The sequence below is a fragment of the Apis florea genome, unplaced genomic scaffold (assembly GCF_048593485.1).
Source record: "Apis florea isolate Af1SG1 unplaced genomic scaffold, ASM4859348v1 contig_3325_pilon, whole genome shotgun sequence".
NCBI classification, from domain to species: Eukaryota; Metazoa; Arthropoda; class Insecta; order Hymenoptera; family Apidae; genus Apis; species Apis florea.
Genome location: NW_028256738.1, coordinates 181,692 through 198,309, shown reverse-complemented (window position 1 = coordinate 198,309; position 16,618 = coordinate 181,692). Strand labels below are relative to the sequence as shown.

Here is a 16,618-nt window from a genome sequence, read left to right as displayed (position 1 = left end):
TGCAACTTTGGAGTTTATTTCGATTGAATGAAATGACGGAGAGAATTTCGAATGCATATTTCGACGATAAATCGAACGAATTTAATTTAATTAAATTCCCTTTGACGTTATTAAATATTTCTATGTAATTAATTACGATCGATCATGTAATATATCGGAAATTCATCGTTTCAAACTTTTGCGTAACGAGGCAAAGATAGTATTCTTTAGTATAAAGCTATATATATATATATATATAGGAGGAGTAATCGTTTTATCTTTCTTTTCTTCGTTTTTTTCTTTTTTTTCTATATATATATATATATAGAAATCATTCGACTGACATCGTTCAAAACTTTGCCCTGATCAAAGAGAAGAAACGTAAAATTGCATTCCCGTGGCTGCTTGGGCCAACGTTAACCCGCAGCGAAACGCGATAACAAAACATCTGGCTCGCACAAAGCAAATTGTAGAACGAGTTTCATTTCCCTTTGCAACAATCAGCCCGACCTGTTTACTGTTCCCGGAGGAAATCGGATTTCCTGATACGAATAGACAGATATAACTAGATAGAGAAAGGTTACACGTTCGTCTGCCTCATCCACGAAGCCCGTTAACGTCCTTTTAAGAGACAAAAGGTCCGTCTAACTCGCGTAACGACGTTAATCCCGCCGGATAGAAATTATTCCCTTGCGCTTGTTCGATGGGAAATTGTGCTCTCTTATCGCATGACTTGAAATCTTTCCATTTGGAAAAAAAAAAAAAAAACGTTCGATTTTCGAGTATAATGGAAAAAATGAATATTATGACGTTCATAATGGAAAAAAAGAAGAAAGATCGCGTTGGACGCGTGCGTGAAACGAGTTCATAACTCCATCGATTTAGAGAGTATTCGCCGATGAAGGAGTCGTCTTGACACGATAATAAATATTGGTCTGGTTTCAACCCTCTGTAGGGGGTCGAAAGGCCATCACACTAGGTGGCAATAAATACTCCTTTCCCCTTTAGCATCTCGCGGACCCCTAAATTCCGAACGTGGAGGCGAACGATTCCAAGGTCTGTCTGCACGCTTAAACGCTCCTCCTACTCGTTTCGCGCCGTGCGATGGGTGCAGGTATACCTGAGATTGTTTTGCACTCACCTCGCTCCATTTATTGGTCTCCCACATGGGACACGAGATGGTGTTGCAAGTTTCTTGGTTACGAGGCTTGTGCGAGTTGTTGCATTTGTGGTCGGGTAACTGAAACGATAAAGATTTAAAGTTTCTTTTTTGGATTATTGGTCTAAAAAAAAAAAAAAAGAAAAAAAAAAAACGAAACAGATTTCTTTTCTTATTTTTTTCTTTTCTCGATCATTACTCGAATCGATTTCGAGTAATTGTCACCACTTCGAGATACCGTCATTCTTCACGGATCGCACACGCTTTGCACGCATTATATTTTCTTATATGGCGCACGTGACGTGTTCCATTACCGGGGAAAATATCATCCACTCGGTGCCGAGGAACTGTACAGGGGGATCAGCGTAGGAGAAGATGCAAATCCTCGCAGTGCACGATACATCGTGTCTAACCATACGTATTTCTAGCGGTACGTGTGTTCCCAGCCGCTCTTGTGTCGAGTCTCGGATGAGAGGATTTTACGGTGGTTGACGGGGAACCGCGAGCGGCCCTTGCAGTTTAAACGAACCGAACTGGGTTAGGGTTCGTCGGGTTTTGCCGGGCCGACGTAGGAATGGACGACGGGCGGAAAGATGGATGGATAGACACGTATCTCTGTGACAATTCTACCAGTCATTCCAGAGATCGCGAGCGCGTCGTAAAGCCTCAAAGACGAAGGAAATTATTAACCTATTTAGGTGCAACTCCTTTCGCGCGGACTCTTGGGGATTTATATTAGAGAATTTCGAGTTCGATCTGGCGAATTATACGGCCCGTAAAATAAAAGATTCGATACGGTGGAACGAGATTCCGGAGATAAAGTGGGTCGAATTTTCGATTACGTTATCGTTATCACGGCTCGCTTCGATCCTATCCTCGAAAAGGTATATATTCTTTCTAACCATAAATCCCGTGGACGCGACGTTGAAATTTCGCGAGAAACCGAATAGATTTCCTCGTCGCGAATACGATGAAAATAAAATCTGATCGATTCTTCCGGCGCCAGACGGAGGGAAGCTGTATACTTGTTGTTGTTCCACGGCAAAAACAAAAAAAGGGAACGGATAAAATCCCGGAATTTAATATAAAGGAAATATTTAAATTATCTTTATTTCGGCCTCTATTATTTACCTTCGTAGTCTCATTGCCGTTCTCCTCGGTACAGAAAATAGTTCTGGTCCTCGATCCACCCCCGCAGCTAGCGCTGCACATGCTCCACTCGCCGGCTACCCATCTAGAAATGTGAAAAGAATCAATTCAAATGCTGGTTTAGCTGGAATCGAGGAATATATAGGTCTGTTACATAACGTTCCGCCAATGTTCATAAGCTTCGTATATCGTTATTTCCTTTTTTTGCGAACGTTAAGAATATTTGTTTCGTGAACGAATGTTTTTTCCAATTTTTTTTTCGATAACAAACCGAATTACACCATTTTCGCGTACATTCGAAAAAGCGAAAAAGCTCGACAACCGAATTAAAAATCGAGACTTTTTCCTATCCTCGGGCTGTCGCTCAGTTGGAAGTCATCTTTGATACCGCTGGGATTTTTTACGTTGAAAAAATTCGCGTGCAAATCCTAGATGAGGGTACATCGAAGATCGATACTTACAATGTTGTTAATTGTGCTTTCTACACGTTCGATTTCGAATTTTTTGATTGCAATTTTTCAATGCTGAACACACGATAACTTGGAATCGATAAAATAAAACGTATAAAACACTTTTTAACGTCTAAATATTTTCTCATATACAAATCGTTCGGGACACGATTTGATCGGAATCACGAAGAAAAACAAACGTGCGTCAATTTGAGAAATGATAGAATGCGAATAAAAATACGTTAATCGCCATGGACTCTTTCAATCTCCCCTATATCGCGTGTTCGCGAGGTGAAAATGTTCAAGGATGGCCAGACGAATCCATCGATCGCCACTAACACGAAAGTTTTCCTCGATACTCGCCGACTTGTTCTCGTTTCTGTATAGAACAGCGTGTAAATACACGTCGATACGTTCACCCAGTTTCTTTCTTTTCTTTTTCTTGTTTTTTTTCTGTTATTCGAGTATAAAAAACCATTGTAACGTTAAGAAAACAAACGCTCGATAATGGATATTCTATCATCAATTCGATTCTTCTAATTTAAATTACCATTCCGATCGATTGTTTCGTTGATACCGAAACTCAATATACGTATACATATATGCGTTTTCCCTCCTACGGCGTAGAACCATCAACCACATGTTCAATTACTCTCTCTCTCTCTCTCTCTCTCAGTCTGCGCGGATTATATAGCCAATCTCTGTACGCAAATCTGATCGATCGATGTTAGTAGCTGAGAGATCGTGAGATTAATCATCAAATGTTCCGGAAAACGCTTAATGGAATTTAATTGGGCCTGTATCCCTAGCGCGACATAGAATAATAGCCGCTGAAGTATTCAGTGGCTTAATACACAGTTGCGGGTAGGCAGCGGTTTAGAAATCCCCGGTTCTCCTGGGGGATGGCCGAAACGTCGACCACTCGCACGGTCTGGTCGAACCGAATTAAACTAAATTCTCGGCCCGGCCAATTAGCACCAATTTAACGTTGACGAGACCTACTACATCTTTGATTTATCAACTTTTGCAACCTTTGCAATCGCCTCCCTTTTCGTTCGATACTCCTTGTTTCGATTTTTCACCCTCGAATTCACTCCGCCGTGAATTCAATCGCCGTGTCCCTTCGTTTCGTAACACAAATATTTCCGATTAACGAAGAGCGACGTTCGATAAATTATTCATGGTCCAATTACGACGATTGTAACTTTATTTCGAGAACGATTTTATCGAGTTCCTTTTCGGTTTGTAAAATTTAACACGGGAGACTAGATAGATAGACTTCGATAGAATACTAAGATAAGGTATTTTAAATTTTATTCGAGTTCGAACTGATTTTAAATTTTATATGTATTTGTTTGAGTTTTTTTTTTTTACGTTAATGTGAAAAGTAAAAAAAAAAAAAAAAAAAAAAAAAGAAATAAATTGTAATTTTTCTTCCCTAAGGAATTGCTGTTATTGAGGATTGAGAACGAAAATGTGGCGCGAATCAATCGCGTGATTCTCCTCTTGTTGGAAATTAAACGATAGTTCGAGTAATCTGAGACACTTGAGATTCTGGTTGGTGCAGCGTTAACCGTGGTATTCTTGGTTACGTGCATCAAGAGGCGAAGTTTAGCTTGCGTATAATAACGTTAAACAGCGATCCGGAAACAACGAAGAGAGCGAGGACTCGGTGGAATTTTCATAATTCAAGCTTGTGAACGTTGTTATTTGCCTTTGTGTATCGGGCGAAAGTAAAAACGAAACTATACAATCCTAAATCCGCACAAAATTCTGAAGCATTAGGAAAAGATTCGTTTTGCGCTCGATGCTCCGCTACTGAAAGTAAAAGGCATCCTTTTTACTTCTACCCGAGACGAGTTGGTTGAAATGCGCGAGTGCGAATTCACGGTTGAGACGAGAAATATTGTGGCGTCAGAAACGAAAAAATTCGTTTCCATTTACAGGATGACAAGATATTTTTCTTCAAACATTGAGCTTTAGTTGATTTTGTTGTTCTTGAAATTTCGACGAAAATAGGAGAAATATTTTAGTAATGCTTCTTACCCAAATGAAATGAATTTCTCACCAAAATTGCTAAAAATTTCAATTCTTTGTTGTAGAATTAGAATTACATGTAAAAATTCTATCCTTCTGAATATTGTAAAATTTAAAGGTAAAATTTATCTAAAAATATAAACGAATACAGGATCAAATTTAGAATCTTTAACATTAGTAAATATTACATTTCCAAAAATAAATATATTTACCATTAAATTTAATTCATCTCAAAACTTGATTAAAATTAAAACGTTATAATTCCGAAGATAATAACTTTCGGTCAATGAAAGAATGAAAGATCGAAATAGAAACGCGGAATTTTACCCTGTAAAACGCTTTTTGACTTATTTCAACTTATTTCAACTTCCGGTTGCTGAGATATTACCACGTATAAAGAAAAGATAAATTTTAATATAATCATTTATCTTAAACTCGATTAAAATCCTATTAAAATTAAAAAAACTTTGAACCACCATAACACCGAAAATAATGATTTCTCGTCAACGAATGAAAGATCATCAGAAGCGTGGAATCTTACTCTTTAAAATGCTTTTTAAATTATTCCGATACGACTTGCGGTTCCCGAGATATCGTCGTGTAAAGAAAAGGATAATTTTTAATGGTTCGCCATCTCTGTTTTTATCGTTTATTCGGGCTTCTCGCTCGCAGCTTGCCTCACTGACCTATCTTAAACTCCAAACAAATACCAGACGTGATTCCTAGAAGAACGTAGTACGCATTTCCAGGAAAGAAATGTAGGTTAGTGGGTCGCGCGGATCCATTCATAATTTTTGCGCTGTCTTAAATGTTCTGGACACTTTGAACTCTTATATCTCGGCAATCGATAGAGATATTGGGATAAAACAAAAAGTGAATTCAATGTTATAATTTCTTCTCATGTTTTTTACATATAAAGCGAAATTAATTTTGAGTGATTGTAAAATGTATAGAGACTTAATTAATTTGATTTCAAGCTTTTACATTAGATTTTCGTGGACATTAAATCATAATTTCGATCGCAAAGGAAAAGAATCGATATATAGATCGCGCTTTAACAACGTGCTACGTTTTATGTATCTATTAAGAATGGTTCACGGCGAGTTTTTTCGTCCAAATTTCGTGGCCGACGTAGTGTCTGCCTGTCTGGAAAACGATTCTCAAGCTTTAAAGCGTCGCTTTTTATACCTCTTTTCCTTTACCCAGACAAAGAACAAACCGTATCGTTTCAAGAACTAAGATTATGTCCTCGAAAAAATATCCCCGAGACGTTCTCTTTCCCCTTTCTCGTTATCCCGTCCGATCGTTACGCTTTATCGCGAACAATTTCAACCCTTTCGAACGATCATGTTGTGAATCACAGAAATAAATATGTTTTTTCGTTCATACCTAACTTTACATACCGAACTTGCAATTTCAAACTATTCCTGTTCTCCCCTGTTGAAATTTATTTTAAAGAAGAATATAACAGTAAACTAACAACTTTTTCTATACAACAGACAGAATAATATAATATTTCTGAGTTAAGAAATATTCCTTCTTTAAAAAAACCTTAATAATCGTTAATTTTTACATTCGATTCCCAAGTTTCGTATATTTTTGAGAATCCAACCAATTTTATCGCGAATTTCCGAATCACGGGGATAGCAAGGCAAGAACAAGTCACACATTCTTGCGAACATGGAAATGTAGCTGAAATAAACTGATTCTTATTTCTTCTTTACGCGGATCGTACACGTCGGCGAGAACACGGGACAACAAGGATGATCGAGAGAATCGAAGGGTTGTCCCAACAACCGTGAAGGAAAGATTCGCATAAAAGTCGAACAATTCGTTTAAATAACTTTTTCAGGGACACGGAATCCTCGAGTCGGATCGTTCTGGTATTTTATGACCGGTAGATCGTTTCGACCGCGGAGTTACTCTTACGATTTAGATCGCGATCTCTGTAGGAAGAAGCGCGCTTTACGTCGACACGAGCCGTTTGCTTGTAAGAAAAACACCCATATCGCCGGACGAATTGTTTGTCCGACAGTCGGAGAATTCTCGTTCCTCCGGGCTCTTCGTTCACGGTTTTTCGACCGTGACATGTGAATCGACGTTAGTCGAAAAGAATGGAGAAAAAAAAAAGAAAAGAAAAGAAAAGAAAAAAAAGAAAATGAAAAATGCACATGACGTGAAATGAGTTCTAAGATGAAGGATATGGAGAGAAGGGGCATCGTGATGTTATTTTTTCTGATTACTTTTTTTTTTTTTGCAATAATTAATGAAAAGCGTAAGAAATATTTAAGGATGAAAGATAAAAATAAGAAGAAACTACTTTCTGATTTCTCTTTCTCTAACTTCGTAGATGTCGAAAAGTAGATTAAAAAAAATAAAAAGAAAAGAAATCTCTCGATGCATCAACAAAATTCATAAAACTGTGTCAACATTTCATGGTCCACGTATTCAATAATATTAACGATATAAACGTAACACGTTTGACTAAGACTTCGATAGAAAAGTAATTTTACTCGGATCGATAGCACGAAGTTAGAAAATCGTTTCGATATTCAGAAAACGATTCTAGCCAAAGTGTTCAGAAGGATAAGGGATACGTAGAGGGTGTCTCTCGAGTGGAGGCTCGTTTTTTCCAAGTCTGTTTCAGAAAGAGGCCCAGCTTTTCGGACTTTTGCTCTTTCCGTCGACTAATGGCCGTTCAGTCCGTTTGAAAGCTTCGCCCCATCGAACCCCGATATTGCAAGCCCACGTCGGCCGCCATCGTATCGCCCATTTCTACGTGGTTTCTACGCGTGCACACGTACACGCCATCACCGACACGGATTGTCTAACAATAATCGGGACTGGTTGGTTGCTTGCTTTGTCCGCGACCGCGGCGGGGAAATTGGCGAGAGAGGAAGATTGGCCGGCGTTAATCCCCAAAAGTGGGAGAGTTTCCGATTTCACGAATGGAGCACGTGGAAAACGCGAGTGTTTCGAGCAGCTGCGCGAACGTGTTCCACGAGACAAACATTCCGATCGTAAAATCGAAACGCTCAATCTCGAGTCTGCGCGATTAGAAAAGCTTTAATGAAGTTCCTCACCACTGGTTTGAATTCAAACCAGACACGCGGCTTAATTGAATGTTGAGCGTTTGGATTACGAGTATATACATTCCGATAGACGAGGTAGTCCGGCTCGATACGTTGCATTTTCAACGTGGTTTCAACAATCAAGATCTCCAAGAAATGGAGATCAGTGAAGAAAACTTAGACACATTTACAGAAGAAAATCCTTACTATCCTAATAAAAGTAACATTAACACCATCGTAGAAAGTAACCATAAAAGATTGAATCATCAAATCGTGGCCATCGAAAAAGTTATCGAATGAAAATATATCAGATCGATTCTCTTTCGCAACGATGATCGTGGAAGAGAGATGAATAGAAATCCAGACAACCCGGAGGATCAACGTTCGTTGGCCTCGATGGAACTACTTTTTTGTAACGAATGCGATCCATGACGCGCGTAAAAATGGGCGAACAATTTGTCAAAACGGAGCGGTCTTTGTGTTCGTTTGTAGAATAAAAAATTATCCGCGTTCTTTGACGCGTGCGCGCAGGTCAGACGTCAAGGCGAAAAGTACTCACTTTGCGGTGCAGGGGTGCGTGTTGCACGGCATCAGGGTCTTCTCTGGTCTGTTGTCGGGATCGCAATAGCTGTCATCTACCACGCTCTCGTCTGGGCCGATAGCCTTGCACACAGCCATGGCAATCTTGAAGCCTGAGAAGGGAGAATCGTATTTTAGCTCGTGATCGGAAAAAGATAAGCGAGGCTTGAAAAATTAAAAATGAAATCTTTCTTCGCGATCTTATCCAATATGTGATAATATTTTAACAATATTATTTTAGGAAATAGAAATAAAAGTAAAATTGACTATTGATTGAATCTGACGTAGTATTATTTAAGGAACTGTTTGCCGTTAACGCTAAGATTATTGTTATTCTCGTTCCAATCTAAAATGTAGAGCAAAATGTCATTGAAGTGACGTTTTTTCAATAAAGTTTTATCGTTTATAAAGCTTTTTATTTCCATCCTTGGTGGACAGGCGAAAAGATGTGTTTATAAAAATGTATGATCGCTAAATTCAGGACAATAGAGAGCATGAAATACTCTCTGTTGGACGATGAATCTCCATTTCAGAAATATATCCTCTCTAAATCTTTATAACATTTTCTACTTTACAAAAGTTGTACCTTTAACTTAATTCCGAACGTTCATTTTAAATCGTTTCAATTTTAATCGCAAAAAGGAAAAAAGGAAAAAACAGGAAAAATAAAATTCTTCGATCGACGTAACTCTCGTTACATTTTCACACTTGTTCTTCTGTCTAAAAAAACAACCAGAATCGAAATTTTTCGAGCGTCTCGAGGAGGAAAGCAATCACGACGCAAACGTTCCAACGATGATAGGTGGGGAAACGTAGGGGTTTAAGTAGCCGTTATTAATTTCGGCAAAAGGGTAAGCGTTTAACGATTCGCGGGGCTCAAAGTTCATTAGAATTCATTGCTCCCAGGTTCGATGTAAATGGACTAGCCGGCGGTGAACTAATTGTAAGTGCTTCAACCGAATGAACTTCGTAACCAACCACTCACCTCCCCCGCATGATTTCGAGCAGGCGGATATCGATTCCAAACTCCACGAGTATCGCGACTGGCAGCTCGATCCGTTTCCTCCGCACACTCCGCAGGGATCCGTGTTCTTGTTGCTGCCCACTCGCAGGTCGCAGCCGACTTTCTGAAACAGAAATCACCCAGGCTTGATTAATATTACGTTCATCCAAACCCCTCTCTTTTGACCCGTTTGTCTTCGCGTTTATGGTCAGTGAAATACCTCGTGATATACATATATGTATATATAGGGTGATATCATTTAATTAGCATGTACCACTGACCTGCGATCAGATAATAATTGAAAATTTTTAATTCTGAATTGTAATCGATTGCAGGAATAGATGTGCAATCTAAATTTTTTGATAAAATAATTTTTTCATTTCGTAGAATAATTCTCTTTAGCAATTTAGCAATCGTTTTTTTTTTTTTTTTATAAGTAATACGAGTCAAAAATAAATGAAACGTAGAAAGAACAAATTTAAAAAATACAAAGAAGAAGTGGTTAAAATACAAAGAAGTGGTTAAAACCTTCAGCTATTATTTACATTGCATATTTAGATAGAATTACTTGAGAAAAATTGGCCTGTAAAAATGTCTTTTCCAGATACGAACGTTCCCGCAATTAAATTTATCAACGTCCTCGCAATAAGTCTTCTTCTCTTCGAATGAAAGGACATATAAAAGGGTGGAAATCATTTCCACCATTGATTTTTGATTGCCTCGATTCCGGATCGTTGAGTATCGATGCGTGATCAAGTAGATAAGTGACAAATAGGTCGTAAATCGGTACTTAAACTCGAAGGTACACGTTAAATCTCCGTTTAATAGCGACTCAAAGAGATTGGTCCTCGAGGGCGTATAATCTAAAGACGATCCTGCTCTATGTCACGCACTCTTGGGAAGAGGTTCGATTTGCAATAAACTAGAACTCTAACTCGGTCTCTTGGTATCGGGCCGGTAAACAAATTTTCGTCTCGATAATGTAAAACACGTCGTTTTCTCGTCAATCTCTTCTCCCTCCCATCTTTTCTCGAAAAAGGAAGGAACGATTCGTACACGTCGATCAACGCCTCACTCTTATCCGTAAATAGAATACGAATAGAATGATAGCAGGTGTCGTGGAATTCTAGTCTGTCGAAGCGTCAAAGTGTGAAAGATTAATCAATGAAAGACGAAAAAAGATGGAGTGCTGGATGTCACTCTCCAGATTCTGAATGCGACTGATGCTGCTGCTACCGTTGCTACTGCTGCTTGTCTTGTACAAATGCAGCACCACTTTTCAGGAATAAGGAGGTGGAGAAAAAAAGAAGAAGAAGAAGAAGAAGAAGAAGATGAAGAAAAAGGAGGAGGAGGAGGAGAAGGAAAAAAAAAAGAAAAAAGAAAAAGAAGCTGACGTCGATTCGTGACCTGGCTCGGACGGCAAACTGATTTGTCATTCAGGTTGCATGGAGGTTTGCTCCGAGGTCGGGAAGTACATTATTCATCCCTTATCCGGGCGAGAAGAGCGAACGAAACTGGTGGTAAAGGTGCCAGCCAAAGACGAGACGAGGAAGGATATGGATGGGGGGATGGTAAAAAGGGAAGACACGAGCCTAACGAGATCCTGGTCGATCTGGGACGGGGTTAATCCAAGATTTTTGTCAGATTACGATCGATTTGAATAAATGTTTACATCGGATCACTTTTGTTACCCTACCCCCTATTTTTTACTCGAAGTTATCTAAAATTTAATAATCCAAATTTTTTTTTCTATTAATATAAATTTGTACAATATAAATTCCTGTGTGCTGACTGAATTCAATATACCTAGATGCGATACTTTGAGCATGTTCTTCAAATGCGATACCAATATGGGTGGAATGGAAGAGCGCATGTAGCGAGTTTCCGAATGGCTAATATTCAATTGGAACGATCGAGCAAGAATTTTTCGAGAAATTCTGTCAATTCCCTGTCTCGCTTAAGCAAAAGCTGGTGCAACGTGTCTTTTCATCGGGAACACGTTCGCTGTACGCCGGCATTTAGAAACAGCATTTACACTTCAGCGAAAATTCTTCGACAGTTGGAAGGTACGTTCCATTCGCGGAATTCGCGTTGGAAAGAAACTTTGGTGAATCATGTTTCTCAACGAGAAGAAAAGAAAAAGAAATTTAAAAAGGACCAAAAAAAAAAAAAAAAAAAAAATACATCAAAGAAAAAAAAGAAAAGAGAAAAAAATGGATTGGAGCAAAAGAAGCGAGAGAAAGGAGCGTTGGAGAAGAAAAATAAGAGGAAAGGGAAAGACTAAAAAGAAAGAACTTAAAGTTTACTTAATCGCGCCAACTATGATTTAACGGAATCATCGAATAGCGTTGCAATTTTGGTTCGAAAAAAAGGAAAAGGAAAAAAAAAAGCTCGAACAGCCTCGAGAAATCGAATAGAAACCGAACGAGTGTTCGGTGATACCGTGACAGGACGAATTGAGATTTAATTTTACACGAGGCCGAATTCGTTCCGCGACCTTTCTTTCCACCGTGCATCGATGCACGTGTGTATCCATTGTACAGCCGTGTGAGAGGTCGTGTATACCACCGGGATTTCGAATGGAGTTTAAATCTGGGTGATACGCGATTTTAACAACACGAAACAACCTTTTTTCCCCATTTTTTCAACCATCCTTGTTTCCCTTTTTTTTTTCCCTTTCATTCCGATGGTTCGACTGTTTAACCTCGGTTACGAAATAGGATCTCAGGACTCGTCGTCGTTCGAAGAGCGGTTTTAATCGAGCGCACTCGAGCCTCGACGACGACGAGGACGACGATAAGATTTCCGATCATTTTTATTTCACGAAAGTTTGAATCGAAGCAAGTATATCCAACGAATAAATCAAATTACAAATACTTTGAATACGCGAGTTATTTCAAAGCTACTTTTTCAAATGCAATCTACATTTCAAATACACTTTTCGGTCAGAGGTTTTTGAGTGCTTTCGAAAAAAAAAAAAGGAAAAAGAAAAAAGGAAGATAGAAATCAATCGAGCGATAGAGGCGAAGAGAATAAATTGAAAATAACTCTTTATCTCGAAACCCCATTTTGGACGTTTAAAAAATTCATAGAGATTCTCTCCCAGTTGGCGGATCTCTAGCGGACCAAGATTTTTAGATTCTGTCAGGGACAGGTCGCACGCGTATGACATATTCACATGTACGTACTGTGTCCACAGCACACGCGAGCGCGAGCGCGCAAACAGAACGGAAGAGACACACAATACGGGCGCTCAGGATTAGGTTTACTTTGCCCGAGAAGTGGAAACCTGGAGCGGAGCCCCGTAATTGAAGGATAGGACCATCGAAGCAACCGGTTATTTCTCTAGGTAAACAAGCCAAGAGAAACGGGCAGCCGGCCGGGCGTGCAAAATGAAATATCGTGGAACTTAAACGGCGCCGATCTCTTCCTCCCTCCCTCTGGCTATGCTTACTATCCACGCTCGATCCGTGCAAATAATACCTTTAAATCCAGTAAATACCTCGCCAATGGCCTCGTCTATGAAACGAGAGATATGAGCACTCGTTTTGAAACACCACCGAGGTGGTATTCATCGGATTCCGCGGAGAAACTCGCGAATAAATTAACGCGCGCTTCTTTCTTTCGAATGGAATTCCATGTTTGACGATCGAACGCTTAGAAAGGAGGATAATTATTCTCCTGTGGTGTTCTCTACCCCTCTGCTATGGCTTTCTAAATATTTACCTATTCCACTTGGATATTCCGCGTGTAAAAAAGAGGGGAGAAAAAGAAAAAAAGAAATCTCTCGCCCGACCGTCACTTTATCCAATCGTTAGATAACAAGATCCTGGCCGAAAGGTAAATCGCTCGCGATTTCCGCGACTTTTCGTCTCTCGGCTATTTCGTTACGTAAATTTGACTGGAGTTCAATTATTCAAACCGGCTTTCAAGGTTCCATTCGGCAGTCGGCACACCAGCCCTTGCCATCTACCGGAGTTAGCCCATTACGCTCAATACACTCTTTTCCCCGCCACGAGCGCCTCATCCCCCTTCTCACTTCGCTATCCACCACCACTCCATCCCAGACCTTCTTTTCTCTACGTTCGTTTCTGCCTTTTAACATAGTTTCCCGGGGAGAATGGGGATTTCCCGGGGTGCAGACGGACTCGATCACTTTGTCCGCCTTATTCTGCCCGGTTTCACTGAAACGATGGAATTTATCATCGAGCCACCGAATCGCTTCTATATCCTTAATTTCTTTTTTCTTTTTTTCCCCCTCCCCCTCCCTTTTTTTTCTTTTCTTTTTATTTGCATCGAGTTGTTCTTTAGAACGAAGAGGATATTATGAGCCTCGTATTGTACCGGAATAATCTTCAGAAGGGTACTCGTGATTCTTTCTCTCTCTCTCTCTCTCTCTCTCTCGAGACACGATTATGCAGAAATCAAGGGTATTGCATTTATCTTCTATAACTTTTGTGAATAAATTATTATAATTATGAATTTTCTTCATCCTATTATTCTTTATATCCCCTTTTATTGATCTAATTTATACAACAATATGGACAAAAAGTTGGAAGTTTAGGATTATTCATAGAATGTTTAAGAATTTTATTAATCCTTTGCTTCCTTTTTCCTTTATCGTTTTCGAGAAGAATAAAGAAGAGAAATAATTCTCTAAAATTTAAAATATATATATCGTTTAATAATAAAATCTATAATATTTATAGATTAAAATACAAGTTTAACAAGGCCAATATATCGAGCTGAAATAAACAGTGTTAAACATTAGCGAATAAATTTGTACGATGACAATAAAATTTGCGTGTACTCAAACTACCGAAACACGAAAATACTGGAGCAAGGGTAGGATAATATGGCGGGTCGATTTGCGTTACAAGTTATCCGAGCGTACACGTGGAAAAGCGCACGAAACGAAACAATTGGAGGAATTTCCGTGGATGGAAGACAAACTCTAATGAGTCGCGATAGCACAAAAGCGTCGTGCACTTATCGAGCGTGTCCAATGCGAGGGAAGGGAAAGCTCGTCGGAGCTTTAATAATGCAAAACCAGTTTGCGTTTACCAGAGCTCGGTTAGTGCTTAATTACGTGGACCCGTCTGCTGATTAGATATTGTCCTTCCAACTTCGCCGCCACTGTCGTCGCTATGAAATCCCGTTAATTATTTCTTGACGCCCCCTTAGACGTACTCGTGATTCGTCCCCGCTTCTCTAGTTTCTTCCTCCATCTCCTCCCGATACACGAATTTCTTGCGGATGCATAGTATTTTCTCGATTCTTAATTCTTACGTTATAATTTCCTGGAATTTTGATTCTTTTAAACGTGAAAATTTTTCCATTTACATGTTACATTATTTTTCAACGAAAATGTTTATACAATGGAATTTTTGCGATATCCTTCGAAGGCATCCATCGTGTTCAGTCGCTCGGTAGGCGAAGCGGTAAACAATATCAATATTGGTAAACGTTACCTTCTGTTGGTGTTCCCAGACTTAAGGCAGCTTGCAACTACTTAAGGGGTTAATCGACGAAAGTAGCTCCCTCTCGACATAGCCTGTTTCTCGGTACACAGAGTCGTCAACGGTGTAAAGTAAGATCGAATTAACTTAATGGACGAGAAGTGCGGGCGTCTCGACGCACCCATGGTAAATATTGGCCGAGGACGAGCGGACGACGCCTCGTTAGCTCGCATTTTCCTTGGCCGAAGAAGAAAAAAAAAAAGGAAAAAAAGGAAAAATGTGCGCACAATCATGGTTAGAAAACTAAAAGTTATAAATAAGTTTTGGAGTCCGGTTGAGAAGAAAGAGAGGTTTGGTAAAGAGGATAGAGGGCACACTGTATGGCTCCACCTGAGCAAATTTCTTCGAGTTTCCACCGGAACTTTCTTCCTCCTCGCCAAGTTTCGACAAGGGATACAGCAATTGCGACTTAATTCTTAACCGACGCTTTCACCGTAATCTCGAGCCAAGGGCCTGGGCTACGATCGCATATTTAAAAGTCCGATCTCTGCTTTTAATTAATCATCTCTCGAAGTCGACTTGCCTCCAGAATTCCTCGAGTCGGAATATAAATTAGGAAGTTGTTTCGAAGAGGTGAAGAAGGAGATGTGAATGGATGGGGAAAAATAATGTTCGTTAAAGGCGACAGTTTTTATGCGTAAATGAAAAAAGTAAAGCTCGTTGTAAAAATGTAAATACGCATTTACATATAAAAATACGTGTAACGTTGGAGTAATGTTCGTGTAATGATGGAATACGGACCGTTTTTCCGATAAACGTACACATACCGACTTCGATTTTCTTCTCTCCGTATGTGTTGTTCCGTATATTTTCAAAGTGTTTCAAAAAAAAAAAAAACATATGGTTTCGTAAAACGAAAAGCTAAAATCTTGATTTTATTCCGCGCGAATTTATCCTGTGCAAATTTCAAAGATACATCTGCATCCGAGATAAAATGAAGTCGGCTTTGAACGTATTACGTGTACACAAACGAGTTAAACGTATATTTAGTGACACGATGAAAACTTGCAAATGAAACCACCAAAATTTTATTAAATTTCATGAGCGCGTGTAACATTGAATAAAAACGCCCAATAAAAATTAATTTTTCCTCTCTTGTGTTTATTATTTTCCAAAAAACCGATATTTCATTTATAAAGGTTGTCATTACCAGCACGCTACTTTCAAAATTCTCCCGGTAATCGAGATAATAATTTTTCGAATTTACCAACGAATATACCAACTATGGCTACGGTGCACATATGCCTGACTAACGACAGACCTATATCACTGATCGATATTCGTCGAGTACTTTTGATATAGACAAATATTTCTATTTTTAAAAAAAATATCATGTATCCAACTTAACTGTCCAACGCAACAACAATTTATATGTACAATGGATTGTTTATTTGATCAATGTTTGATATTATATTATTAACTATATATTATCAACTAAATTATGAGCGCATATGTAAAATGTATGTCAAAAGTTCATATATGAAAAAAGTTCTGGCCAATAAATTTAATTTATAAACAAGTAACAAAAATAACAAAAAATATACACGGGGAAAGACATTTTAACCAATGAAAATATTTTCAACATTATTACGCTTGTGCTAATAATTAACGTGGAAGGAACCTTTAATTAACAATGGCAATTGTATTATTCTATGGCTACGCCGTGTATCCAT

General features: G+C 39.0%; 1 protein-coding gene across 5 annotated transcripts in view; it reads right to left on the bottom strand.

The window, feature by feature from the left end:
* nolo (ADAMTS-like no long nerve cord) overlaps nucleotides 1-16,618 on the bottom strand; it is a 189,040-nt gene that overhangs the window by 16,063 nt on the left and 156,359 nt on the right. For all 5 annotated transcript variants that reach the window (XM_012491503.3, XM_031918903.2, XM_031918906.2 and 2 more), the window contains 4 exons: nucleotides 9,409-9,550; nucleotides 8,404-8,536; nucleotides 2,270-2,372; nucleotides 1,121-1,219 (listed from right to left, as the gene is read on the bottom strand). In XM_012491503.3, the coding sequence (XP_012346957.2) occupies nucleotides 1,121-1,219; nucleotides 2,270-2,372; nucleotides 8,404-8,536; nucleotides 9,409-9,550 (477 nt within the window). The remainder of the gene's footprint in view (nucleotides 1-1,120; nucleotides 1,220-2,269; nucleotides 2,373-8,403; nucleotides 8,537-9,408; nucleotides 9,551-16,618) is intronic.